At 45.0% G+C, this 25476-nt stretch overlaps 1 protein-coding gene across 6 annotated transcripts in view; it reads left to right on the top strand.

The window, feature by feature from the left end:
* Positions 1-8247: 8247 nt before the first annotated feature.
* LOC119391221 (ankyrin repeat and KH domain-containing protein 1) overlaps positions 8248-25476 on the top strand; it is a 204064-nt gene continuing 186835 nt past the window's right edge. For all 6 annotated transcript variants that reach the window (XM_049414348.1, XM_037658948.2, XM_049414346.1 and 3 more), the window contains exon 1: positions 8248-8579. In XM_049414348.1, coding sequence (XP_049270305.1) covers positions 8400-8579 — 180 coding nt within the window. In that variant the 5' untranslated portion in view covers positions 8248-8399. The remainder of the gene's footprint in view (positions 8580-25476) is intronic.

The following is a 25476-nucleotide window of genomic DNA, read 5'->3' as shown; positions in this document are numbered from 1 at the left end:
CTGCTTTCTCGGGCGCGCGAGGCTCCGGACATTAGATAGTTTTAGTGCTGGGGAACCCAAGCCACCTGCGTACGCACACTCTTGCGTTCCTTTGTACTCCCAGCCGCATTCACGGAGAATACAAAAGAGCGCAAGGGCTTACGTATGCAATTGGCTTGGGGTCCCCGGCACTAGAACTCTTTTTTTTTTTTTTGCTGGTGAGCGCGACGATTGGAATGGCCGGATAGAAACCCGCCGGCGCGCAATCTCGGAGGCCATGTTTTAACCACAGAGCTTCCTAAAATTAACTAGATCGGACCCTGGTGTTGCGATCATTCAGCCACCATGGGAATGATGGGTAGTACACGGATTTGCCTAATCTTCGTGCTTACGGCTTCGAATGCACTTGCGGCTTTCTTTATTGCTGTGTTCTGGCGTTTGTTTCGGATAAAAGAATAGACCGTTGTGAACTTCGTGGAACTTCGCAGGAGCAAGGGCATGGTTAATTGTGGGGTACCTCTATTTGGGCAGCCAAAATTTTCAGATGTAATGGGCCCAAAGACTGTAGATTTCCCTCCCGTTCATGGCGCTATTTGTGAGAGATGATCGGACATTCTCATATATTCGTTGACAGCAGTTAATCGATTCATTCTAACATTGCCTTATGTGATAATGCATTGAGTGCCTCCTTGATGTCCAACGCCAGTGCAAATTCGTCGCTCGATCCTCTGGTTGTGTTCACTGCGTCATTTTGCACGAAGAGGAAAACGTCCTGGGCCGACACATGTGGCCGGAAGCAGATGCTCCCTCTCTACATAGTATGTTAATCTATGGACATTATACTATAGTTAATGTCGCTCTTTCAAAATGATTACCCACACGCGAGATAAGGGAGATTGGTCGGAGGCTCTTAACCTCTCTTGGTAACCCCTGCTTTGGTATTACCAAACTGAAAAAACGACCTCGGCTCTACGCTGGCCCAACGTGCATGGCCGACCTGGTCGGCCATTTCCCGAACTTGGCCAACAGAGTTGGGCCAATTTTGGGACTGGTTAATGGCCTTACACCGGCCGACCTTTGGCTGCTAACGTAAGCCCAAGGCCGTAGGCCGACCTTGTAGACATCAGGTGGTGCTGGGTTAAATAATCTTGTGCGAATAACGTAGTGCAATCTAGCGACAGCCAGCGCTGAACGCTCAAACAAGAAATTTTCGTTGACCGAGAAATTATGCGCACGGTGTAGGAAACAAATTTGCGCCTACAGATATAATGAAATTTCGGCTTATCGCTGGCTCATAGTACCTGACCAACGTGGTAGGTATCAACGCACGGCCATACGGAGGACCACGTTTGATCGCCCGAGCATTGAGTGCAGACTCTTTCCCCATCATTTGCCGACCTTTGGCTGTACGTTTTCGGCCAACTAATAACCGGCATAACTGGGCCCCACTTTGGGCCGCCATTGGTCGGCCGACAATACCGGTTGCCGAGCGCTGCCCAGTTCTTTACCAACCATCGGCCGCCGGCCAATTTCAGTTGGGTAGGATGATTTCTAAGTCCGTCCATTCTACTGGAAGGTCTCTTCCGTCCACCCATATCTTTTCATTATAGAAATCCGTGCTTTGTCTGAGGCCTGCGTCATTCAGATTTCCAAGCATTGTGTTTGTTGTTCTGTCTCTTCCGGGGGTTGTATTCTTTGTTAAAGACTGGGCCGCCGCGCTATCCTCTTCAAATGTTATGGGCGCGTCAACTCTGGTTCTTATTTTCCGGCATAACTGTTATGTACTGCCTTGCGTCACCTTCAAATTCATTCTCCAGAGTCTCTATTGCCCTGCCCGCCATTCTTTTTGTTCTTCCTGGGTCTATCATACTCCTCACTGTCCTCAGGATGTTCAGGGCAACGTAAGTACGTTGATTTTTAGGCCATCTCTCTATGAGGGTGTCTTTGTGCACTGCGAATTCGCGATGCATTTTGCTACGGTTTGTCGAGATTTGTGGTCGCGAGATAAAACTCGTCGTTTTCTTGGTGTTCGGGAAAGGACGTACATGCAGTCAGTGGGTGAAAATTCAAGCGAAGTGTGAAGTCGCGCGCTTTTCGCAGCAGACGACACCAACGACACGCACGCTGCTCTGATTGGCTGCAGTTCAATCAGCCGAGTGCAGCACAGTCCCTGCACTACACTCGTTTGCACAAATAGGCAAGAATAAAATTGCCCTAATATTACCAGGCGGCATTATAAAGGTGGTGTCCAAACTCGCATCCAAGCAACGCTTTCCTCCAGAGTTCTCTGGCTTTCCTCATCATAGAGTTTCATACTATAATACCTAGAGGGGAATCTGGCGCTAGTGTCTATGCGGGCTCCTTGAGTGGTGCTTCAACCCAACGTTACTAGAACAAACTCAGTTTCAAAGCTCCGTATCTCCGCCAGCGGAGGAGGGTGGTCCGAACGGCGGTCGCGAGAACTAGCGGCGCTGCAGTTCCGTCTTGCGCCACTATCGGCGCGTCGTCTGCTGCCACGGCATAATGCTGCGATCCGCCGCGCAGTTGCTCGCGGCAACTGCGCGGCAACTTTCTTATTGTACTAGTTAGGTGGATACTTAGGTGGATATGCATAAGGTCGTCTGTATGCATTGGCCCGCGTGCGTTGTTCATTGATTGGCTAAGACTCGATGCTCGGTCTATATTGCCACGCCCACTTGTTTTATTTTCATGTATTCGGGTTTGACCAGCAAGGACGGTTATCAACGCTGTCCGCGAAGCAGTGTTCCAGAAGCTTCGCGATTGTAGTAGATCGTTTTGGTAAGATTGCGCGCCGCACGCGAATGTTCCAGCTTTGTCGAGAGATAACGCCGCCACCAGCGATATCGCTGGAAAGTTCGATAGCGCCTGTATAAAAGCCGACGCCCTTGACTGCTTGTCAGTTGATCGACGCTCTGTTCGCCGCTATCAGTCTATTGCTGTAGTTTGACTTTGTTTCCCGGCCACAAGTTCGGCCAAGTAAAGAGTTTTATCTCGGACCTGCTGACTGCTGCCTTCGTCAACGTCACGACCCTGTGACAATATTTGAGCTGTCTACGTTGCGCTTAACTTCCAAGCATAGGAGTTTTTAAGCGAATGAGGGTTTTCAGCGCAATTTTTATAACTACCACCACAATTTTAGCCGCTGCCGTCTTATTTAGACCAAGAACAACCAAACACGTTTGTAAAAGCCTTTATAGTATACAAAGAAGTGTACTTACTCGAGATACAAAAACGTTCTAGAAAAACAGTACTCGTGTTGTCTACAATTTATTGAAGAAAACTTTCTCGAAAAACATCACCAATGCTTTGCAATGTTTACAAGACACGCTTTCGTGACGGTTAAAGGGATACTGACCCAAAATCGGAAAATTTTACGAGAACTCGGTAAATGAAATCTCAGTGTGCGATTATATCGAATAGATGTCGTCTCTGACTCTGAGCAATTTTTTCGGCGGATAGTTGTATTTTCGGTGTCTCATCTTTATACGTCGCATCCTTCTACGGTGCCTTAAATAAATCGAACAGATCGGCCGTGATGTGAGCACCGAGCAGTTATTCGCGCGTACTCTGTCGCTAGAAGAGTCGTCAGTATTCAACTTCAGTTTTTCAACTTCACCGAGCAGATGTTTCATGCCCGCAGCACTTCTTATACTGTACGACAGCCGTTTGCGTTTCGTGCTGTAGCCGTTCACAAAGCAGTTAAACTGCTCGTCAACTACAATTATCTTTTGCACAAGCAAGTCTTCGTTCCCGAAGCAAACTGTGGGATTGGGCTAGTTGGTATTCCATTATTAAACTGCTCAGCGCAAAAAAATTGACACGGTACACATAGGAAAGACGAGGACCAGCGCTGCTCCTCGTCTTTTCTATGTGTACCGTGTCAAATTATTGCGCTGCGCAGCCCGTTCCCGAGCCGGCGAGTGTAAAATATTCCGCACATCTTGTTCGATAGCTCGTCGTAAAATATCTCGAAAATCCACTGCTTTTAACGCATAGCGACAGCTGACAACTGATCGAATGTCAGTGTGATGCAACTCTCAGTCTCGGTAGCGTAGGTAATCGCCTGCCTGTCGTTTTGCTATTATATTTCTGGCGGCTCCTCCAAACTGGGCACCGGGCTTTCGCGGGACGCCGTGTGTTTTGGGGGGGATTTGCGCCTAAACCCCGAACATTTTGGCTTTGAAATGTGGGGTGGAAGTGCTGGGAACAAGCGCAGCACGGCACCGGACGCGAGTTCCCACTTTCCACGTGGGATCAAAACTTCTTGTCCCGCAACGACACGACGATAGTGCTTTACAATGTCGTCACTCTCAAAATGAACGTCACAGACCTTGCCTTTCGCAGTAAGCTTTCTATCTTTGCCATGCAAAGCTTGAATGGCGTGGGGTCTTTTGGAGGTCCGAAGAAGTGTCGTGAAGCGGAGTCGTCGTTGCGGTAGCCGTTCTTGCAGCCCGGCGCAAAACAAGTCTGCATACCGCACCGTGAATCTCTTCGTCCTCGTTACGCTCCGTACATCATGCACGTATCTTCGTACAAGACGCTAAGCCTGGTCAAGAACAGTCGCAAAAATGACGAGCTAACGAAGCGCAGACGACGCTGTAACCCACGTGCGCTCGTACATCGGCGGCGCCGATCACAACAAGCGCCAGCCGCGGGAGCTAGACGTGACTGCAGCGCCACTAGTTCTCGCGACCGCCACGCGGACCGCCTCTCCGGCGGAGCTTTTAAACTGAGTTTGTTCCAAGGAGGTTCTATAGAATAGTATATAACCTCCTTGGTTTGTTCTAGTAACGTTGCTGAATTAAAACTATGGGAATGATGGGATGGATTATGTTCTTGAGATTCGCGACGCTTGTTTGCAGAGTATAAAACAAAGTGATATGAAGTTATTTCTAATTAAAATTTGCTTGATTCTTTTGTACGTAAAACTTATTGCAAAAAGTTTGCGTGACCGTGAGATGGAAGTGAAACCTGGGTTGCAATCGCGGAACGATGCAATTTCCGATTCTAATGCCTTTCGTGCTTTTCGCGCTTGGCCAGTGGTCAGAACGACGGTCCGTCCGCGTTATCAACGCGATCAGCCAGCCGCGAGTGGTGGATGATAAGAATAGCACAGAATATGGCATAAGGCATCGTTCCGCGATAGCACCCCTGGACAATTTTAACCACCAGGGTATGCATTGCTCTGCAATTGTGTTCTAGATCTGGCATCACGATATAATGAATTATTTTTTACAACACTTAAAACGAAACACGCTTGTTTTTTCCTCGAAAGTACGCACTATCTATTTATGGAAATAACAGTACTGTATTGGTGCGTCTGTCCAAATGGTCTGCCCCCAACGCATCTCTCGTTTTGTTGTGAAGTCGAGTCAGAGGAGCGTGACGGTACGTCTACTTAGCTTTGCCGTTGTTTTGCAGCCGATTTGAACGAGTTTTCGCAAGACGCGCTTATCAAACAAACGTGTATTCTATGCAATTTTCTGCACTGGCATGGGACGCTACATCTATGCGCAGCAGTGAAGCACCTAGTCGCCCACAATCTCAACATGTTTCCTCATTTGTCAACAATCGAAGTACAGTAGAGAGTTTTTGTGCGGCATTGGGCTAGCTTTTTCGAGACAGTGACACATCTGTGAAGCCAGCATTTCCTTTGATGGAATTCTGTATACTCTTCTCGTACATAGTGCGCTCTGCACACAGCGCTCGATTAAACTTCGAGCGTGTACATATACTCGTAAGGTGATGGAGAAAAAAAGTGCAGCGTTAACGCAAACGCCCGCCGCTCGGATGGATACGTGTACGCCTTTCTGGTATTTTCGTGCCCTTTGGCGGGGTTGATGTATGGGGGAAGACTGCAGTGAACATCCCCCTGCCCTACTCAGACATAAGCTTTTGATCATTGATCTCCTTTATTATCGCTTGAGGATCGAGCCTCGCTCTCTTTGGTCAGTCTGCAATTTTTCTGCTTCATAATTTTCATCTTGAGCTGTTTTATCTCCCCTTGGGAAACATGAAGCATTTCTTCGTATAATGCTGCCGTGTAGGTGACGCAACTTTCACATCTTCAGCAACTTTTTTCAATTTGAACACATATAACGGCCGGCGTACCCGCGGGGTCTCGGTTAGGTCGCTTTATTTGCAGCTGTAACGAGCATTGCACAGTTTAGACCTACTGCTTTTACTCGCTGCACTGCATAAAGGAAATACAAAAAACAAAAGAAAAGGCAGGAATCTAAGAAAAACAGGTCCTTCTGTATTGCCCAAATGACGTTACTTACCTCGTAGTTGCGAGCCACCCGGTTTACACTACAGGGCAACCAATAACGAAATCTAGGGAGTAGACTATTTATATAATTTCAGCAAATAGCAAACGGTGCATCCTTTTCCTATTCGCGCTCCGCACCAGTGGCATCAACAAGCACAAGAACGTGTATAACTGGGTTTTGCAAGTGTTTTACAAATGCGTCAAGCACAGTCGGACAACTCCCGGGTCGCAGCCTAGCTCCAGTCGAAACAATTCGGCGAGACGTGCCTCTAACATATGTGATCGCCGTCTTTTAGCTTCCAGACCTTCCGTCAAACAGCTTGCCCCGACGTGCTTCGAACATTTGGGTCCTTAAGAAACCGGTTAGGAAAAAAGAATGACCGTCAGATGTGAAATTAGAGACAGGCTGCGAGCCGTCAGCATGTGTTCCGGCATATAGAGAAGTTTCATCAAGCTCCAAATGTCCTGCTTACAACTGAAACTTCATCCCAGATTACCTTTTCGCTCGATTTATGTGGCCGTACGCAACGCACGATGTACCCAGCAACGTCCGTACGCTACCACACCAGAGAGCAGCTGGAACATCTATGCGGACGCTGCGGCATGCGTTGCGGAAGGCGCGCTTTCTGCCTATGGCAAGATGGCGGCGCGCGGCTTCAGCAGAGGGGCGCCTCCTCCACTCCAGCAAATTTTATTTTAACCTCTTTGGTTGAACCCCCCCCCCCAAAAAAAAAAAAAATATTGACGCCCCTGTCTCTAGGTTATTGTAGGAAACTCTTATGGTTCCTCATACCTACGAATCTCAAAGGCAGGAATTCATGCCACGAAGTATAGCTTAAAAAAAAAAACAACGACAATGTAAGACGACAAACAAAAACAATTATTCTTTATGCTGCCTTCAATCACATTTATTTACAAATTTCCTAATTTTTCTGCCAATACAAGTTTGTGTACTTCTAACGCCAAACTTAAAATACGTCACCGCCGCCATGTTTTTGTGGCGGCTCTGGTTTCTTCCTTTTTTTCTTTTTGTCGGGGACATTCCATTGCAAACTGCGATGCTCTGTTGCAAGTTTAACCAGTTTGCTGAGTAATAAACAACCTTCCGCTTTATCAGGAGTGAAACCATCAGCTAAATTGTAAGCTTTGAAACTAGTGCGAACATTTCGGTTCTAAGTGGAAGCAGACGATGCTCTTGAAGGCAGTGTTTCTCATGACATTTGTCTCAATGCTGCATTGCCTAGCTTTCGCAGCGAATCCTTTCCGAATAACCTCCTAATACATCTAACACAATACTCGGGTACAAATACGGAGTTTTTTTTTCTTCCTCTTCTTCTTCCGCACGCGGCGAATACAATGCAGTTTCTATTTCCACGGTTAATCGTATGCAGCGCTCGCGCTACTGCGTGGTCAAGCGTTGCTTTAACGCACCCAGTTCGGTATTGAGGTTGTGTGCCACCCGATTACTGAACGAAGACTAATGAGTGGCATACTGGAGCGTGTACATCGTAAGCAGAGATTTATTGAAACAAAACAGAGGTAAGCACGCTTAATCCAGTGCTCGTCGATCGAAGCGTGAGGTGAACGCACCCGCGCAGTTTTGACTTGATCCAGCAACATATATAATCAACGTAACGGGTTACCGAAAGCTCACTAACGCGTGGTACAGCTGTGCACAAAAGCAGGAGTGCGAAAACGACAGAACCATTGCATGTTTGCAGTGCAAATACGTTACAATGCCCTCAAGTATGTTGACTACTGGAGGAAACTTGCCCAACAACTCTACATGTTCACGAAATAAGAAAGCGCAGTTTCGTATTAAATTTGGCACATTTGGGAAACCAGTATGGAATTTTAAATGTGAATTAAATATACTTTAGCAAATTAGTTGTTTAACAATCAATAATGGTATACTAAAGGAATACTTTCATGAGAAATTTAGGTACGCAACTGTTTACATCCGGGATTCGGAGCGAAAATCCTTCAATGCTTTAATGGCCGCCTTTGCTGGCATGTAAATTGTTTGAATTATTCTCTGTAAATTGCGTGGACATCTAGACTGTATTATAAAAGTCGCGTATCTTCGGAAAGTTGTAGGACTTGATGTGGGCCCGTTGGATGTGAGAAAAAAATGCAGAATGTAGTTCATGGAAATGCGTGCGATGCCGTGAGAGAGGAACCACAGGAGGTTAGTAAAGGACGTACAGGAACTAGCGATAATTTCGAGACGGGCCAGAGGCAGAGCTTGAATTCCCTGCATTCCAATTTTATGGCAGATTTAACCGAGAGTGACGACGACGAGGCATCCGAGGTAACCCTGCTTTCTTTCTCTTGCTCGATGCTCTTTGATCCCTGCGACTCACTTGTATGCGTGTGCGAAACGAGAAAAAAATGCTGTTGCGATTGTTAGGCCTAGGAGGGCTTTTTCTGTCCCCGTCGTGTCGACCAGCCGCTGCTCGGCCCATCATTTTTGCCTCGATACGGTGAGTAGGGCCAGGCGCCCGACAAACCGTCGCAGGTGGCCGGTAGCGAGCTCCTGTCGCGAGCCAACGCTGCTTTGCGGCTTTTGCGCGACCATGTCGGGTCTGGCTACGGTAGCGTACGGGCCAGCACGAGGGTTGCGGTCACGGCGGTGCCAGCGCGTACTCCGCACTGTCGCCGGCCACGATCGCAACTCCGCTGTGCCGCCGCGTGCGGTATTTAGCGATGTGTGAAATCGCGTTGCGCGTGCTGTGCGTGCTCCCTGCGTCGGTAAAGAGGAGGATAAAGAAAGAAATGGGCCCGTCAGCAGAGGGCCTAGGCCTATCGTGTGCCGACCCCCCTACCCTTCCCCCTTGATTTTTTCACCCCGGGATATTGCACCCTTCGGTCATTTGTCTCGGCAGCCCCGGCAACGGGCCATCGTGGCACCGTTTCTAATTTCTCGGATTGATTGCGGCAGCACGGCTCATGGGCTGGTACGGTGAGAGTAGTTGCAAGACGTTTTAGGACCGAGGAAGTGGCGCCCCGTGCAGTGCCCTTTCGCGGATCCGAAATATCGGTGGTTTTGGCCGATTGAGTGGGGGGGGGGCCTACTACCGGCCGATGTTTGTTGCGCTAACGCCGATCGGACTTGTCAACGCCGCAGCGTACGTAGGAAGCAGGGCGCGCGTTTCTTTTATGCTGTGCCTTCTCGCGTCACGTTGCGATGCCGTGCCCCCGTCGAGAGTGAATGCCCCGCTGCCAACGGACGCAGACGGTAGCCAGTGACTGTTTGTGTCCGTCGGCTGGCATCACGGCCTCGTTACGTAGCACGGCTGAATGCCCGCCGTTTATCCCGAGTGAGTCCCAGGGAATGTTTACAGATTGACGCTTTTTTTCTCGCAAACTCCGTTAGCAGGCAAACAAGAACGATGCGGAGGGGAAGGGCGATAGGGGAGGGGGCTACGTAGAGCTAGGCCTAAAGCTTCGGGCAACGTGTATTGTGCGCTGTTATATGCCGCGTTAGGACGTGCCTGTGAACGGACTCGGGTGAGCTGGCCGACCGCCGAGGGGACACTCGTGCATGACGTCGCGTGTCCGCGTTCGCGTAGGCATGTGCGATCTGGCGCTGCCGCTGTCTCCTCGTGTCGGTCCCCGCTTCGAATGCAACGCCGTGGTATAGTTTGCGTTGTGGCGCCTGCTCGCTAGTGTGCGTTGCTACCAGCGCAGTGGGCACTCAGTGGCACCATAAAGTAACCGTTGGCTTCTCCCGTCAAACAGCGCGAGTTTGCTGCACAAGTCACTCGCACTGTCGGACGGCCTTCGCGCTACACTGCGGTAACACTACCCTGGTTCAGCGTTGACAAGCGGTCCTAGAGTAAAGCGCCCAAGGTAGAGAAGCCATCTGCCTCCTGTACGGCGCACGCATATGCTTCCGTCTCTGGCTCGTCGTCTGCTGACGCGAGCACTCGTTCGAGATTTGCTGCCATGCTTGTAAGCTGCGATGTGAGGAGCGCCATTGCACGGTTGCTGTTAGTGGTGGCCACTCTGGGCTTTTTAAATAACTCACGGTGCGCGGACAGGGACCCGCCTTCGCGTGAGCAGAAGTAACGCTCGCCGCTTCCTTTCTCGTGTATAATTAAACTTGACAGGTGCCCCCCCCGTCCCTGTGTGCGAGCGCGTAAACTGCGATTCTTCCGCGATCGCCTCTTCGAAGCTCGTACTTAACAGCTGTGCGTGGCCTTGGCTCATTGAGCTCTCTCGCCACAGCGTGTGGGAAACGCTCCTGACAATTTGTGAACCTGAGTGTGTTCTGTTCAGCTGCATGTTGCACGGAGAGGTTGCTTGCTCGAGTATGTTACCTGACTGGAGGCCTCGCGCGTGTTATCGGTCTGACAGGCCGCATTAGATGGTCAAGCATATTTCACTCGACTGAATAGGCGAGCATAGAAAAGTGCGCATTGTTATAGCCCATGCATGTCAGGGCAATGTAATTTGGGTTTCTAATTAATTGGTCATCATATTATTGATGTGCATGCTGTTGTACAGTTCATTGGCCACCATAATTTTTGTTCCTCCTCACAGGGATCTAGTAAGTAGTGTAGGGAGCAAGTGGTGCTTCAGAGAGAAACAATGCGGTGGTTATTTGACTGGTGTGATCCGAATTGTAAGTGAGCAAAGTCACTCGGGAAATCGGTTCAACCGTGACGTTCATAGCAAACGAGTATTGACACAGGATGTTCGTTGAGCATTGTTCACAAATTCTTATTGTGATCTTGGACTACGGTACACTGTGGGCCTTCTTTAATCTACCTCTGGCGTCTTCGTGATTCATTAAAATGTGGGTGAAAAGAAATTACAAAGATCTGTTGGGATGTGTGTTTCGTTGATAAGGTTGTATGGGTACTGCTAATAGGTGTACACGCACATACGAAGGGATGACGTGTATATGCTCTTGCATATATAGGGCCTGCTCAGGCTTCTAACGGTTTGTGTGTTCACTAGCTGCATCAGAATAACTAATAACCAAATGGATTTGGGCGTTCAAAGTGCCACGCCTTGGTTGCATTCTTTTGTACACCTGTTACTACGGTTCTTTCGTATACCCCAGTTTGCCTCCCATAACTTTAAGTGCAATGAACTTAAAGTTCTCTATTATAGGGGCAAATGTTGGTCAAGCCTGTATTGCTTTTTTCCTAAATGGCTGTTGATGAATTGGACTGTTTGGTGTTGAAGTCTTCACTTTAATACCATATGCCAAATTTTGGTAATTGTGTGAGCTGTGTTGAAGAGCGGCGATGGAGAAACGCATACGTGCATGTATGCTTTTCTTCAGTTTGTCACGTCCTTCAATTGCTTACATATGTGGCAAAAAAAGTCCGAATAAATTCTTGATCTTGTTGCACCAGGACTTACTCTTCTCATGCTATAGAGCTTGGCTTTAAAAAATCAATTTACTGAGCAGAGTAGGAGGGGTGCCTATTGGCTGCTGCAATTTCCGGATTCCATAGATTCTGTTGGTTTCACTTGCAAAGCAGCTCCTTGTTGTGTGTGTGTCATGCTTTCATAAATGTAGTTCTGCACGCTGCTTGCTTAATAAACCTTGTGTTTTTTAATACCTGCTGCTAAGTAAAATTAAAAAAAAGGTGAAAAAGAAATGCCATGGAAGACCTTTTAGCCACTTGCGCGAAACAAACAAGTACGAAGAGCACACACGGACAAACGAAAGATGAGGGCTAGTAGTACAGAACAGAATTTTAATTGTCATGCTGAAGTGCAGAGTGAGCTAGATGTGTGGAGCTAGATGTGTGCTAATGATCTGCTGGAGAAAATAGTTTGATAGTGGAACCTCTGCATGATTTGCACATCTTTTACTGAAAAAGTGATCAAAAGAATGCATTAACTGTTTGATATCTTTTGTTTCTACTTAATTTCACGAAATGTCACCAAATGTGGATTACTGTATTTGATATATGGAAATGCAAGGGGCTAATTCTGAGTGTGTGTGTGCTTTTCTGTACAATGCAGTGCTAGTGTACCATGGGTTGTTGTGCGAAAGATGTTTATTAAAATGTCAGTTTTGAAGGCGGAGGGGGGCTGTAAAAGTCTTTTTTTGTGATCCTGTAACAATTCTTTAGTTGGTTGGTACATGGAATGATTTTCCGCAGGAAGTTTGGTTCCCTGCTCGGAAAGAACTGGGCACCTGTGAATTGGCATAGTACTCTTTTAGGTGTGGCATTAACCTTTTCAGTTGCAATCGTATTTGAATGCCACTTTTGTTTCTTTGTTTCTTTAGGGGAAAAAGGATGCAGCATAAGTATGTGAATTCATTGAATTTGTTGTGATTTTGTAACAGGAAATAACCTGCCATTGAAGCAAGCTTGTAAAGGCTAGGCAATGTTCATGATGTAGTGTAAGATAGTGTGTACTCAGATTGTACTTTGTCTATGTGTGAATCAGTGGTAACTAATGCCTCGAGCATAAATTGAAATGCGAACAGGAAATAGCTGATCAGGAGTGCCTGTACATAAAATTACTTGGAAGGGTGACATGTGATTCCTGTTTGACCAGTGTCGAATCATGTAGTAGTCCCGAGTGTACGGTTTAGTCTGAATTAAACTGATTGCAAGTGCAGGTGAACCTGGAAACTAAACAGTGCACTGTATTAGTTTCAGAATTGTTCACATTCAAAATTATGCAAAGAGTAGCTTGACCTGAGCAATGAAGATGCATCTATAGATGGTTAACTTTTAGCAGATATGTGGTGCCAGCATGGCATGCCTCGGAAGGATCACTCATTAGGCTAGCACGTTCAAGGAACCTAAACCAGAATTCAGTACGAAAGGCTGCTGAGCTATGTTTACATAGAGTATGATTCGGGCTGCATGTCATGGTTAAGCATTGGGAAAGCAGAGGTTGTACCTTAAGGCGCACTAGTACAACTGATTAGCTCATCTTTAGCCTAGTGGTAAGGTGTTCAACCGAAGCTGTGAATTTTTTTTTCTAAAGGCTTTGTTCCTGTTACCAGTTTCTGTACTGCAGAACCTACTTAGTAGGGGAAAGTATATGGAGTTTGCATTCCTCCTGAAATATGCTTTACCTGAAAAATGCCAGTATACAACAGCAGTGTGCAGTGGAAAAAAATTTTTAAAAAAATTTGCGGTTATACTACTGGTGCTGTACAATTGTGTGGATTAATTTTATGAGAGCAGTGCATACTCATCGTTGAATTTGCAGACGGCTCTATGTTTTTCAAAATATCAGGCCTTGCAGTTCTAAGGCAGTTCTGGCAAGGATAAATATTAAATGTTTTGTTTACAAAGGTCATGCAGAGCTTGTCGAAACGCATTACTGACTTGGCACGTGCATGTATAAGCGGGTGCTATTGTGTATGTAAACAGTTACTGCTTCATAAAAAGTGGTTGGCACATTCACTAGGGTGACTTGCATTGTTGGGAAAAAAAATGCAACATAATGTTGTTACGAAATATTGCATGATTTAAAAGAAAAGGTTTGGCAGCTAAGTATCGAAAACTGCGTGTACACTAAAATAACTTGGGTTAATTGTGCCGTCATTGTTTAAAGCTTTAGTGGTCATGCTTCTGAATCATGTTAGCTTGTTTGGAGCAGCTTTGCATGGAATGGCCCAACATAGCATGTTGCTTGGAAGAATGGTTGTATTGTTTGTAAGTTTTAGGCGGGATAACTGATTTCACAATGTAATTGTAATCTTGCATTGTGATTTCACTGAAAGAGCACGCATTCTATTCATACCAACTGGCCACCATGATTCACCGTCTGTGATTAGAAGACTTTACCTTGGGGGCCCCTACCTATATATGCAGGAATGGAGAAGTATTTTTTTTTTTAGTCTGTTCACATAGACTCAATTCTGGAATAAAGTTTGTCGGCTTTGGATGGCCATAATGAATGTGCCTTATTGCTATGTCTGTTTTTGGGAGAGAGCTGCGAATTTCTAAACTTAAAAGCTTTTCTTTTTTTTTCTTGCCGATTTTCTGCAATCTCAAATAAAGATTTCAGGCTCTAAATCAACATCCTACTTCCTGCTGTTGCTGGAATTTTAACTTTGTCTCAAGTGCAACAAATTTTGTTCAAATTGGTCCATGTTTTGTCTTGTAGAAGCGTTTCCACATTATGAATTCCAGTAGTTTTCTTAGGAGTTGGCCCTGAGCTGAAGCTTTCTGTGAGGTTGAATTTGCACTCTAACTGGGTTATTCTGTGCATTATGGTTGGATATGGTAACCACAGCCGTTGACCATTTGTGATGGCTTCACGATACGGTGCAGTAGGTTTGACAAGTCTTTATAACTGAAGGCTTCAGCACGCTTTCAAAGGAAAAAAAACACATTCCTCACGTTTAGCACATGGGAAGTGTCATGCCGGTGACCTTTAAAAAAAAAAAGCATGCAATAGGCCATTTTACATTGCTTTCCAGGGGATCAAATGAAACTAAAGAATAACACGTAAGAAATGCTGCATTCAACAGTACCATGATTTGTAACCTTTTCGGTTCCAAATGTTTTTTCAGTGAAGTGAAAATTTTATAATTGCATGTACCTAAACAAGAGAAGGTAGTGTAAATGAAGGGTTTGTCCAAAATTTCTTTTGAAGTGAAATTAAGTTTTTTTCTCGAATTATAAAAAAATTCAGTGTGTTGTGACAAGGGTGTCGAATCAAAACCAAATGGAAATTTTGGCCAGATCTTAACCCAAACCTATATTCTTTGAATGTGCCTGACTGAAACCAAACTGAACCTGGCAATCGTAACTGGCAATGAAACTGGCAATCGTAACAATCTGCATGGAGAGAATTGTTCAAATGCAGACTCATCTAAATGATCGCTGCTGTTGCACAGATGACCAGGTTTTTAAAAGCACATGTGGAGGTCACTTTTGCAAAATAGCTGCCCACCATTGAGTCCGTATGTCTCACCTTCTTGCAGCCTATTAATTCACTCCCCTGAGTTTGAAGAATTCCAACGTGTTCGCATTTGTTCAAAATGGTGCATGATGCTGTTGCCTTTAGCTCATCAAGCACTGCGCTCCACACGAAATGCATCTATGACGTACTGCTTTTAAATTAATCATTAATTTCAGTGTCATCATGTGCCAGGTGTAATACTGCCGTGTTGCATGTGGTGTACAACTATGTAAGAAGTTTTATTGCGTAGGAAACTCTGCCAAACCTTTCTTTTATTCGATTTCAGTTTGTATTGGACAGTTCTTAAGTAACATTCCTATTCATCCTGGCTCGAAAATCTCGCTCTTGGAACTTGCGTGTAAATTTCCACTGTTTAACTGGTTCTCAGTATGATAAGCAATAGAGATGGGGGTTAAGAGAGAGCTTGGGTATGGATGCGGCAAGAGGCTGCACATGCTTCCCATGCAACACAGTTTTGGTTTATTTTTATTGATATGTATGTGAAAACACTGATCACTTTCTTCAATCTCGCAACAGGTCACTTTCTTCCGCTTTTTGACAAATCTTGCAGATGAGCCATGCACTCTGCAGAGCACGTGATTGGAAACGAAAAGGAAATTACATTGAAAATTACAAAATACAAGTTGTGGTGAACTTTTGAGCGTAGTCACTTGAGCACTGCTGCCTTGAATGTTTCAGGTCATTAGCTATTCTGTTCTGAACCAGTTCACAAATTTGTCAATTTTTGCCTTCAAACTGCAATGGAACTAGAGCAAAATGGAGTGTGTTGATTCCAAGCTGAAGCCATATTTTTTTCCCAATTTCGACACCCCGGTTGTAAGCATGCATGCTTTCTCAGGCTTGCTAATAGACAATCACCATGGTGCGAAAATATGGCCACGGATTGTTTGTTGACCATTTCTTGGGCTGGCTAAGGAGAATTGCATGCATTTGGCAGGAGGATCCAGAAATACAGCATATAGGCCAGTCACTTCATTTGGAAACACTTTCATCATGTGAGGTACTGTAGATTTGACTTTTAATTTTTTTTTTTTTTTTTGCTGGAAGCAGCAATTTCAGGACCTATTTTGAGTTCTTGAAGTGGCAAAATTAAAGTTTTAAAATGATTTAGTTAGCAGGAGTGGTGTCATCACCCAAATTTATCAACTATTTCCTCCATGTATATGTGGGTATTTATGCATGTGTGAATGTGTTGGAGGAGTTGCTTCTTGGGATATGAAAGCCTCCTAATGTGCCACTGTTGAACAGAAAACCAAACAGATCTACAGCCATGATGACTATAGAACAGGATTCTGCATAGAAGTTGGAACCTGTCTTAAAATTGTGTGTTTTAATTCACTGATTCCTAAAACTTACATGTAAATTATTCGATTTCAATCTGTATTGGACAGTTTCTCACAATAATACCTAGAGGGATAAATGGCACCACCGTCTCTGCGAATTTCTTGAGGGGCGCCGTTGCCGCGATGGGAATGACAGTATACGTGCCTGCGAGGCTTGTGTTGGCTGGTGTTGAGTGAGGCTTCGGCTAAAAAGCGGACACGACTGTGCAAATACAGCTTCTCTAAAACTAAACTTTTATAATAGGATCTTATTCACGCGTATTATATTCTAGTATAAAAGTTCACTCACCTGTACGGCATAACCAAACGGCAAAAGAAGGAAACACAGGACGAGCAGTCGCAGAATGAATGCTGACCTTGTCGCCTGCCTTCCAAGTTTAGCGGCCGTTTGTTACTTTTTACGCTTTGTAAAATTGTATATCAGCGCATAAGTTTCCAAATAAAACTCGTTTCTCTCTTCAGTACGAAATCAACCATTCTGACGCAAGGAACGTGTTGAAGCCAGACGCGTCTTCGGCGTGTCCGGGTTCTTCGTGAGCAACGCCAATCCAAGCCAAGTCTGAAATGCACATATACAGTCATTCCCATGCATAGAACAGCTCACTAGCGCTAGATTTCCCTCTAGGTAATTGTGAAAAGCTCTATGGACAGCACAATGAAGACAAGCATGTTGCTGTTGTTGAGAGTATGTACAGTTTGCACATTTAAGGTTGCAAAAATACTCTATTAAATAATTCACAACACTTGCATATACTGCTTTTAAAGCATACTGGTTAGATTCCTTTTTTCTAATCGTGTGTACGAGCACACTGTGGACGAGAGGGCACGTTGGCGTTGTTTCCGCTTCTGTCGCTCAATAGCCATCGAAGTTTCGATGGAGTTGTGGGGTCGTCCATTGACTCGATAGACTATCGACTCGACGGCCTTCAAAACGTCCCGTGCAGCAGCCCATACTTGACCATTTAGTCAGTAGACTATCGGTTGGGTGGCCTTCCAAACGCCCGTGTGACACGAGTATTAGTCAGCGCCGCTAGTAGCCATGACGGGGAGTGTGGCATACTTTTTCTGCCTGCTGGCATCACGAAGCATAGTATATGAGGGAGTATACGAAGCATAGTTTAAGAGGGTTTATTGGTCAGTTGCCAGCTCGTAAAAAGATCATGTGCTTCTTGACGCCAGCAGGCAAAAAAAGGGTGTTAGAAATGTTGCCATAGACGCTGAAAGTGCAAATTGGGGCCATGAATGTGCTTTATTAGAAGGCCTCATGCAGAGTGTGAATTGTTGAAAATAGTACGTTTCTTCTGAACCTCAGTTCGTTTAGAGCAGCTCTGTTTGACATGTGGTGCTGTGAAGGGAAAATGTACAGTGCTCATGAAGTGAAACGTGTCACTTTAGAATAATGCACGCAGTTTCGTTTGTGTTACACAGTTTCTAAGATTGGTGTACTGTTGGCTCATAAGCTTGCTTAATACCTAACATCACCTTAAGCAGCCAGATTCAAAGCAACATGATGTGGCTATTTTTAGCAATTGTGCGCACTCATTGTGTGATTTTGTGAGCACTGTACAAGCATAGGCACTGGTACCAAATTTATTTGAACATACTGTTAACCCATATTTTACTATTTATTACTGTTAACCCATATGATTCATCGTAGCCTTGAAAAATGTGCTAAGAAGCAGTTTGTGCAGCGAATTTAATGACTGGTGAGTGAGGCTGTGGTGTAAGGGTTCTTGCCTCGACAGGAGGCAGCACGATATTGGTATAGACTTGATTGTTGTGACATTGCCTGTTTCCTTCGCTAAAAAATACAACCCTTTAGTAAATTAGGCAAGTGCAATTTCACTTTGTGGGACTACACTTGGCCTCTGATGTCATTGTGAGAAGTTTCAAGAATTTCAAGGTTTGGCATGATATTAACGCTTGGAGGGTGGTGTGGGCACTGTATATAGTGTAGTATGTACAGGTTGTTCTACGTAATTTGTGCCAAGAATTTAGAAATGAAGGGCATGTTGTTAGCTAATTGAACTGAACACGTACTATTCGCATTAGCCTATAGTTACTCGGGCTCTTTTTTTATTTTCCCCTTTACTAACTCATTATGTTTAGTTACCCAACTTTTTAATTATTCAGTGAATACCCAAGGTATGAATGCAGAGTTGTAGAGCACATTCAGAAGCCACCGACCGAATTGTTTGCTGTGCGATGTACGAATTGCACCTTCCTTGGCTTCATTATCTGCTGGTTTTCGTTAAGCTTGTGCCAAACAAAGAAATGAGCCCTCAAAATTCTCTTCATTCATTCCTGTACGATATGTCTCACGTAGTCCTTTTTTCCGCGTTGCAAAGAAAGCCTGCAAAATACGAAAAAAGTCGCGCGACTGAGCGCTTGTGCACTGCTATTGTGCTGCTGTCAAGCATTTTCTCGGGATCCCTCTTTTCATACAGAGGCCTGTGCCGAATCTCCTCAGAGTTGTAGGCGCCTGCTGTCTGTTGTCACACAACAGACAACATGCTACTGGCAAATAGCTGACATAAACCAAGAGTGGTCTTTGGATCAAGTGTGCCTCTTGCCATGGGGTGTCGCCATGTGCTGGCACCGTGCTCCATAGTCTGATAGCGTTACACAGTAGCCATGCTAGTGCGCGAGAATCGCAACGGGAAAGAGTGATCGTGTTTCATCATGTGTGCTCAGGGTCATGACATGCACTGATACTTCTTTCCCCCGTGCCACCCCTCCCCGTGTAGCTTGCAGTGCACTTGTCAGGATGAGAGAAGAAAGGAAGCGCTTAAAGTGTGTGACAAATCCCGATAACTTTGCTCGTTCTTGGCGAACTTGAGGAATTTTTGCGGAAATCGATTCGTCAAGCAGTGAACTCCGATACCGAAGTCATTCGATGATTACTTGGTAAAGTGCACCAGGACCCCTTTTAGGGGAAAAATAAAAAGTAGCTTGAGTGGCTGTTGGCTAATGCAAAGAGTATGGGTTTGGTTCAGTTCGCTTCAGACACTCCTTTCATTTATAAAGTCTTCACTAAAGTTATGTAGAACACCCTGTATAATCATTACTGCATTGTGTTGGCTTCTGATGTCGCTGTACCCCAGTGCTAGTATTAAGGGGGGCCGGATGTGGTAGGGTAGATCGACCAAAAAAGCTATTTTATTTCATTAATAAAAATAATACCCTGGGGATCAAAACGTGCATTGGCGAGCATGTAAGAGTGCTCGAAGCCATTTAGAAATGGCCCCAAAAACCGCGCCTTCTGACGGATGCGAGGGCTTGTACATGTTGTTTTCCATAATCATTTCTGCATGTATGATTTTTTTTATAATAAATTGGCTAGGCGGGGGGGGGGGGGGGGGGTTGGTTAAATATATTCATTTAATACCATTTTCATAAGTTTTGATTGCAAATTTTCCCAGCAGTAATGCTTTTGCAGTGTAGTCATTGGTTTATATTGTGAGCACTTTCCGCGCGTTTTTAAACATTAAGGTGTGTTTTTCTCAAGATCAGTTTTTAAAAATTTTCGAAACTTGATGTACCTTTCCTGAAAAACTAGCCAACAAATTGCGCTGAAATTTTCTCAGATTATGCTTAAATCCCTTCCGAATTGTCTGAACCTAAAACTCTGAGCTATAATTAAGAAAAAAATTAATTGGAAAGTCTCACGCCACATGACATGTGTGGACAATATTTTTTTTCTTGCGAGATAAATGTAGTAACCAGTTTTTAGAGCTAGGGGTTAATGCCACTATCAGTTAACGTGCCATATTTCACTGTCATACAGCCCACAAAATTGTCTGGAAACAAAAACATGCGCTCACTATTTTACAAGTACTAAGCTATGGTGCTGAAACTGTGTAAAACAGATAAGCTTGATGAGAAGCCTTGGACTGTGCAACAAGTGACCGTCTAAGACTGTGACACATAGTGTTAAAAGACATGGGCAGACTCGGATGGATTAGGGAGGAAATGAGTAATCTTGGTGAGGGAGAAAGGGAGTTTGCTAGTCCTTGTAATGCCTGCAGCACATGAGTAACATAGTTGGTTTTATTAAGGGAAGTAAATGTAGCTGAGGTCGTGGTGCTGGTGGTAAACTCATCGCCCAAAAGAGGGGACCAGTCCGAAGTCCGGTACCCTTGTGATGCCGAAGCCTCCACGGCGTGTTGCATGAGCCGGTGTTCGGTCTGTTTGCTTGGAGGCACGTAGGAGGGACTCCCACATCTCTAGGGTGTTTGCGTTGTAGTGCCTACAAGTCCACACCATGGGCATGAGAGTGGCTGGAGCTGAGCAGCATTTGCAGCTAGGCACTATCTGTTGCGAAAAATTTTAGTGTATAAGAGGGTTGTGGGAAGGGCTGCCTGTTTGTAGTTTGCGCCATTGGATGGCCTCATGTCTTGTTAGATTGTGGTGTGTGGGAGGATAAGTGCATCTTCCGAGTCGGTAATACTGGGCAATGTCAGTGTAAATGGTGAGTAGAGAATCATGCGAGATTAGAAAATTTGCAGGCTTAGGATGGAGTCTGGTGTCGCAGGACAGGGGTGATCGTATGTTGCCAGGATAGGCAATCATTCAGAAGGCATAATATAGGGTGATAAGAAGTACTGATTGCTGCATATTGGCAACAAGAATTTGCAATACAAGTTTTAGAACTGGTATAATTGGAAGAGCTGTGTGAAGACATGTGGAACTTGTGATTGGGCCTGGTACTTTCGTTTACTTTGTTGTGCACTGCTGTTGTACTTGAGTAATTGTTTCTAGAAAGTAGTATTGTATGTACGTTGCGAAAATGCAGCACTAACAGTTTTGAAGAAGCGCCGCAATCAGCAGCTATGTGCAAAACGTGTGCTGAAGCTCTCTCAGTATTGGGTAGTGTAGAATGTGTGTCTTAGATAATGCCACAATTTTCACGCATCGCCGGCCTGCCAAGAAGCAGCTTGCAAATATGGTGGATATCAGCATAAAGGGATGCCTAGGGTCTTCTGCATTTGTACTGCTGGAATATTGGAAACACTGGATTTCAGATTTCACATTGTATTTGCACAAGAGGTGACCTATGGTTCGAGTATCGAATTACGTACATTTGCTGCAACTCAAGCTTGAAAATGCGAGCCTTGATTAGCACTCAAGCATCTCCTTTATTTTAGCCATTGCTAGCTAGCAAAACCCACATTATGTCCCTAAACCAAGCAGAGGGTATTTGCATGACTGGTGGCGGTTGACGAAATAGTTGGCAGGTACTCAGTCTGTCCTGTCGGTTTTAGTTCTGGAGTGCAAAAGGTAGACTCCTGAAATGCCTTCTCCTTAAAAAAATGATGAATGTAGCTGCTATACATAAGCACTGAAAAAAAAAGGGAAGTCCGCCAGGTTGGAAGATCTGCATTAATGTTTATTGTTTATCTGTACACAACTTAAAAAAAATAATAAAAGCTAAGGAAAGTTAATTTGTAGTCACCATCATTTTCTCCTGCAGTTCGGAATTTGTACTGCTAGTAGCAACTGCAGTTAACTGGCAATTTGGTTCAGGACCTAAACTAGCAGAATAAGTGTGGGATGGAAGCTGATGTCCAGTGTACTGAAGCAATGGTATGGTCAATAGTTGTGCAAGGGAACTAGAGTTTAAGATTCTGGAAGTAATCGATGGATTTTCATGTGACAAGTAGTTGTGGATTCCTTGACTGCGAGAAGGAAATCTGCAGAGCAAGAATACATTTGTGTGCATTTGTGTTGTCCTGAAGTCGCGAATGGCAGGCTACCATATCTCTGGGAGCTAACAGGCTTGCCCACTCTTAGGGTGAACACGGCTCAGCATGGCCACATTCTGCGGAGCACCAGTGCGTCGGGCACGGCCGCGCATCAAAGCAAAGCGGCGCAGGCGCACAGGTTGTTTCACGTCAAAATGGCTGATTGGGCGAGTTGGTGATTCATGATACTTGAAATATGAGTGCGTAACTTAAACTGGGAGTTAGGAAGACAAGGACAAGTGCATATGTGCTTGTCCCTGTTTTAAGTTATGCGCTTATATTTCATGTATCATGCTTCACGTCGTCTGCTACTGTGCTGGAGTGCGCCGCTCCTGCATTGCTGTGAAATACAGCAAGAGCGGCACATCCCTGTGCGTCTGTGCCTCTTCGGTTCAATGCGCTGCCGCGACAGATGCAACGGTGCTCTGCAGAGCGCAGCCACGCTGTGCTGAGTTCACCCTAAGAGTGGATGAGCCTGTAAATGTATATACCTGCAAGGTAATCCGTACTAGTACTAGTTATTGTGACCATTTTTGTTGAGCAGTGTGAAGCAGATACCATTTCAAACAGCTCCTACATGAAACAATGTACAAAATAATCTGGTGTGCCTTCGATAATTTGGGGGAAATGACAATGAGAGCAACTCAAATGGCATGGTCATTGTTGCAGTCCATGTCAGTTGGTGGCACACTGCAAACTGTGTGGGACCACACATTTGGTCTATAGCTTTGTAGCTTTAGCGTTGGTAATGGAATTTCATGTCGTGATGCTGTAAAACTGTTCAGAAGGGTTGCTGTTTGGGTGAGTTGGCGTTCCGTAATTTCAACATGAATTAGCATGACTCATAAAAAAAATGCGCCGCACACAAAAATACAAGAGAGCGCTAATCTTGTCTCTTGTGTGTCGTGTTTTCTCTTATGTGTCACGCTAATTCACACTAGCGCACTGCATGGGATCGGGCCTACCTGAAAACCCGGGCCCAGCCCAGCGTAGTTTTCACGGTAGGCCCGGGCCAGGCTTGGGTCTGAAGCTCCGGGCTTAGGTTCGGGCCCGTGTTTGAGGTGGCGGGCTCGGGTTGGGCCAGGCTTGGACTTTGCTCGGTTCCTAAAGAGACGCAATGAATTGATTTAGATTGATAAAGTGTACTCTGAGAACTCCGTCATTAACTTCACTGTTATAAGTTCATTAATAGAGGAGAAAATCAAGGTCACAGTGCGACTTTTAAATTTTGCGCCGAAATCTCCGTGCGTGACTGCACGGATTTGTCGTATTTTGGGGACATTGACTCAATGGAATTTTCCAAAACTTGGTATGTTATGTCTATGGCCCTCTGAAAGGTCAATGGACTACGTTTTTACCGATTAGGAACTATGTAGACCCTAGTAAACATCGTCAAAACCTATGACGTCATGGCACTTGGTGCGCGAATTTCAATGTGGCGTCGCCACCCGCATTTGCTTTTTGCACATTTTCTCACTTACCAAGAGTCTTGTCACGGTGAGCGAGGCAATTTTGAAATTGTGGATGAGCAATTTTCTGACACAGAAAAATTGCTTTTCTCTTCAGTCCCTTTAAGATTGTTCCACATATGTTGTACACCATATATGTTCCACATATTTTATCTTGAAAAAACGCTTTTTTTTAATGTGGGCAAGCTGTTAGGTGAAGTTCTATGAGGCACAAGTACTGAACTTATTTTCTTCTTGCATGTGGGGCTACCTGATTTATCTGAAACTAGTGAGCTAAATGTTAGACCAGACACTTATATGTAACACCTCGCTATTCTGTGCTTTATTTGCATTCATTATTATTTTATATCCCAAATGGTATGCTGTAATCGCAGTAATAAATGTGATATAATAAATTGATACCTTTAACTTATTCCAAGAGCGATCACAGAGCTCTAGCGCGGGCAGACGTTCTTGGAAGTTCCAGCCGTCCACTCAAACAAAAGGTCAGCGCGCAGTCGTGTTAAATAGAATTACTATAGAGAAACATTCTTTTTTCCGTCGCTCCGTCACTGCTCTCAGTGGTCATGTGACGCGAGATGGACATGCACAGCAGCCTGCTTTGTGTGCCCACATTGTTGTTGTCTGAGCTTTCGTCTTGTTCTGCTGTATGGTGCGAGAGCTACATGATACTGCCGCAACAGCGTTGGAATGTGCAGGAATAGCATAGGTCCAACAAGGCGTAGGGCAAAGTATATTACTCGTAAATATCTGGCTTAAAAAAAAGACAATTACAAATTCTGTGCCGGGTGATGTCCCCTTACCTCGAACCATATGCATCCAATGAGTAAGCATTGAGAACCTTATTGGCGCCTTTATTACCTAACCGGAACGAACCCCCAAAATAGATAGAAATCGCTTCGTCCACCTCCTGCCAGTCCTACCCGTGTATTCCAATGACCACCTACTACCGGTACAACATCGTTAGGAAGGCTTACACCATTATAATATGGAAAAAAAATGGCGCGGTACAAACAGTGCAGAACATACACTGCTGAAACCTACTAAAAGAAGCCCTAAGTTTTATGGATGAGATTGAAGATTGGCGCGACATTCGGGAACGAGAAAAATGAAGAGATGATCTGGACAGCTATGTTCATTCTGCAGAGGTCCACAGAGACATCGGAAATTTGCTCCAGAGGAGGAAGTATAAGGACGACTGCCGACGCCTTCACAATTCGAAAGGCAGATGTGCTCCCTTGCGGCTAGCGGAAGCAGTGTGAGAAACTTTAGCGCGTCAGGATATGTAATGTGATATCACAGGATATGTGATATGAAAGCCGGGATCTCTAGGTAATTTGATTATTTGCGCAATAACATGTGAAGAGATAAACTGTAAACTATGCCACATAAAGTTTCAACTGTCAAAGTTGTGAGCTTTGACTAACAGAGACAAGTGCCGTGTTTGCATCACGTAACACTGGAACAAGTTTACATCGTGTGCTTTTAACGTTCTTTGCAGCATTCGCCGAGTTGTGGGTGCCAGTACATCAGTCAGACCGGCCGATGCTTTAATGAGAGAGCTAAAGAACATAATTTGAATGTGCGCAATCAAACGAGGGGTTTTCTGGGTGAGCATTGCAAGCGCATTAGCAGGCCTTCTGTTGTTCTGTTTGGCGCAGAGATTATCTCAAAGGTTTTATTTAATGCGTCGTTATTTCACCCACAGATCTTGTTTTTTGGAGTTTTGA

The sequence above is a fragment of the Rhipicephalus sanguineus genome, chromosome 1 (assembly GCF_013339695.2).
Source record: "Rhipicephalus sanguineus isolate Rsan-2018 chromosome 1, BIME_Rsan_1.4, whole genome shotgun sequence".
Lineage (NCBI taxonomy): Eukaryota > Metazoa > Arthropoda > Arachnida > Ixodida > Ixodidae > Rhipicephalus > Rhipicephalus sanguineus.
The sequence above is the reverse complement of the archived record's forward strand: the minus strand, read 5'-3'. Positions and strand labels throughout refer to the sequence as shown.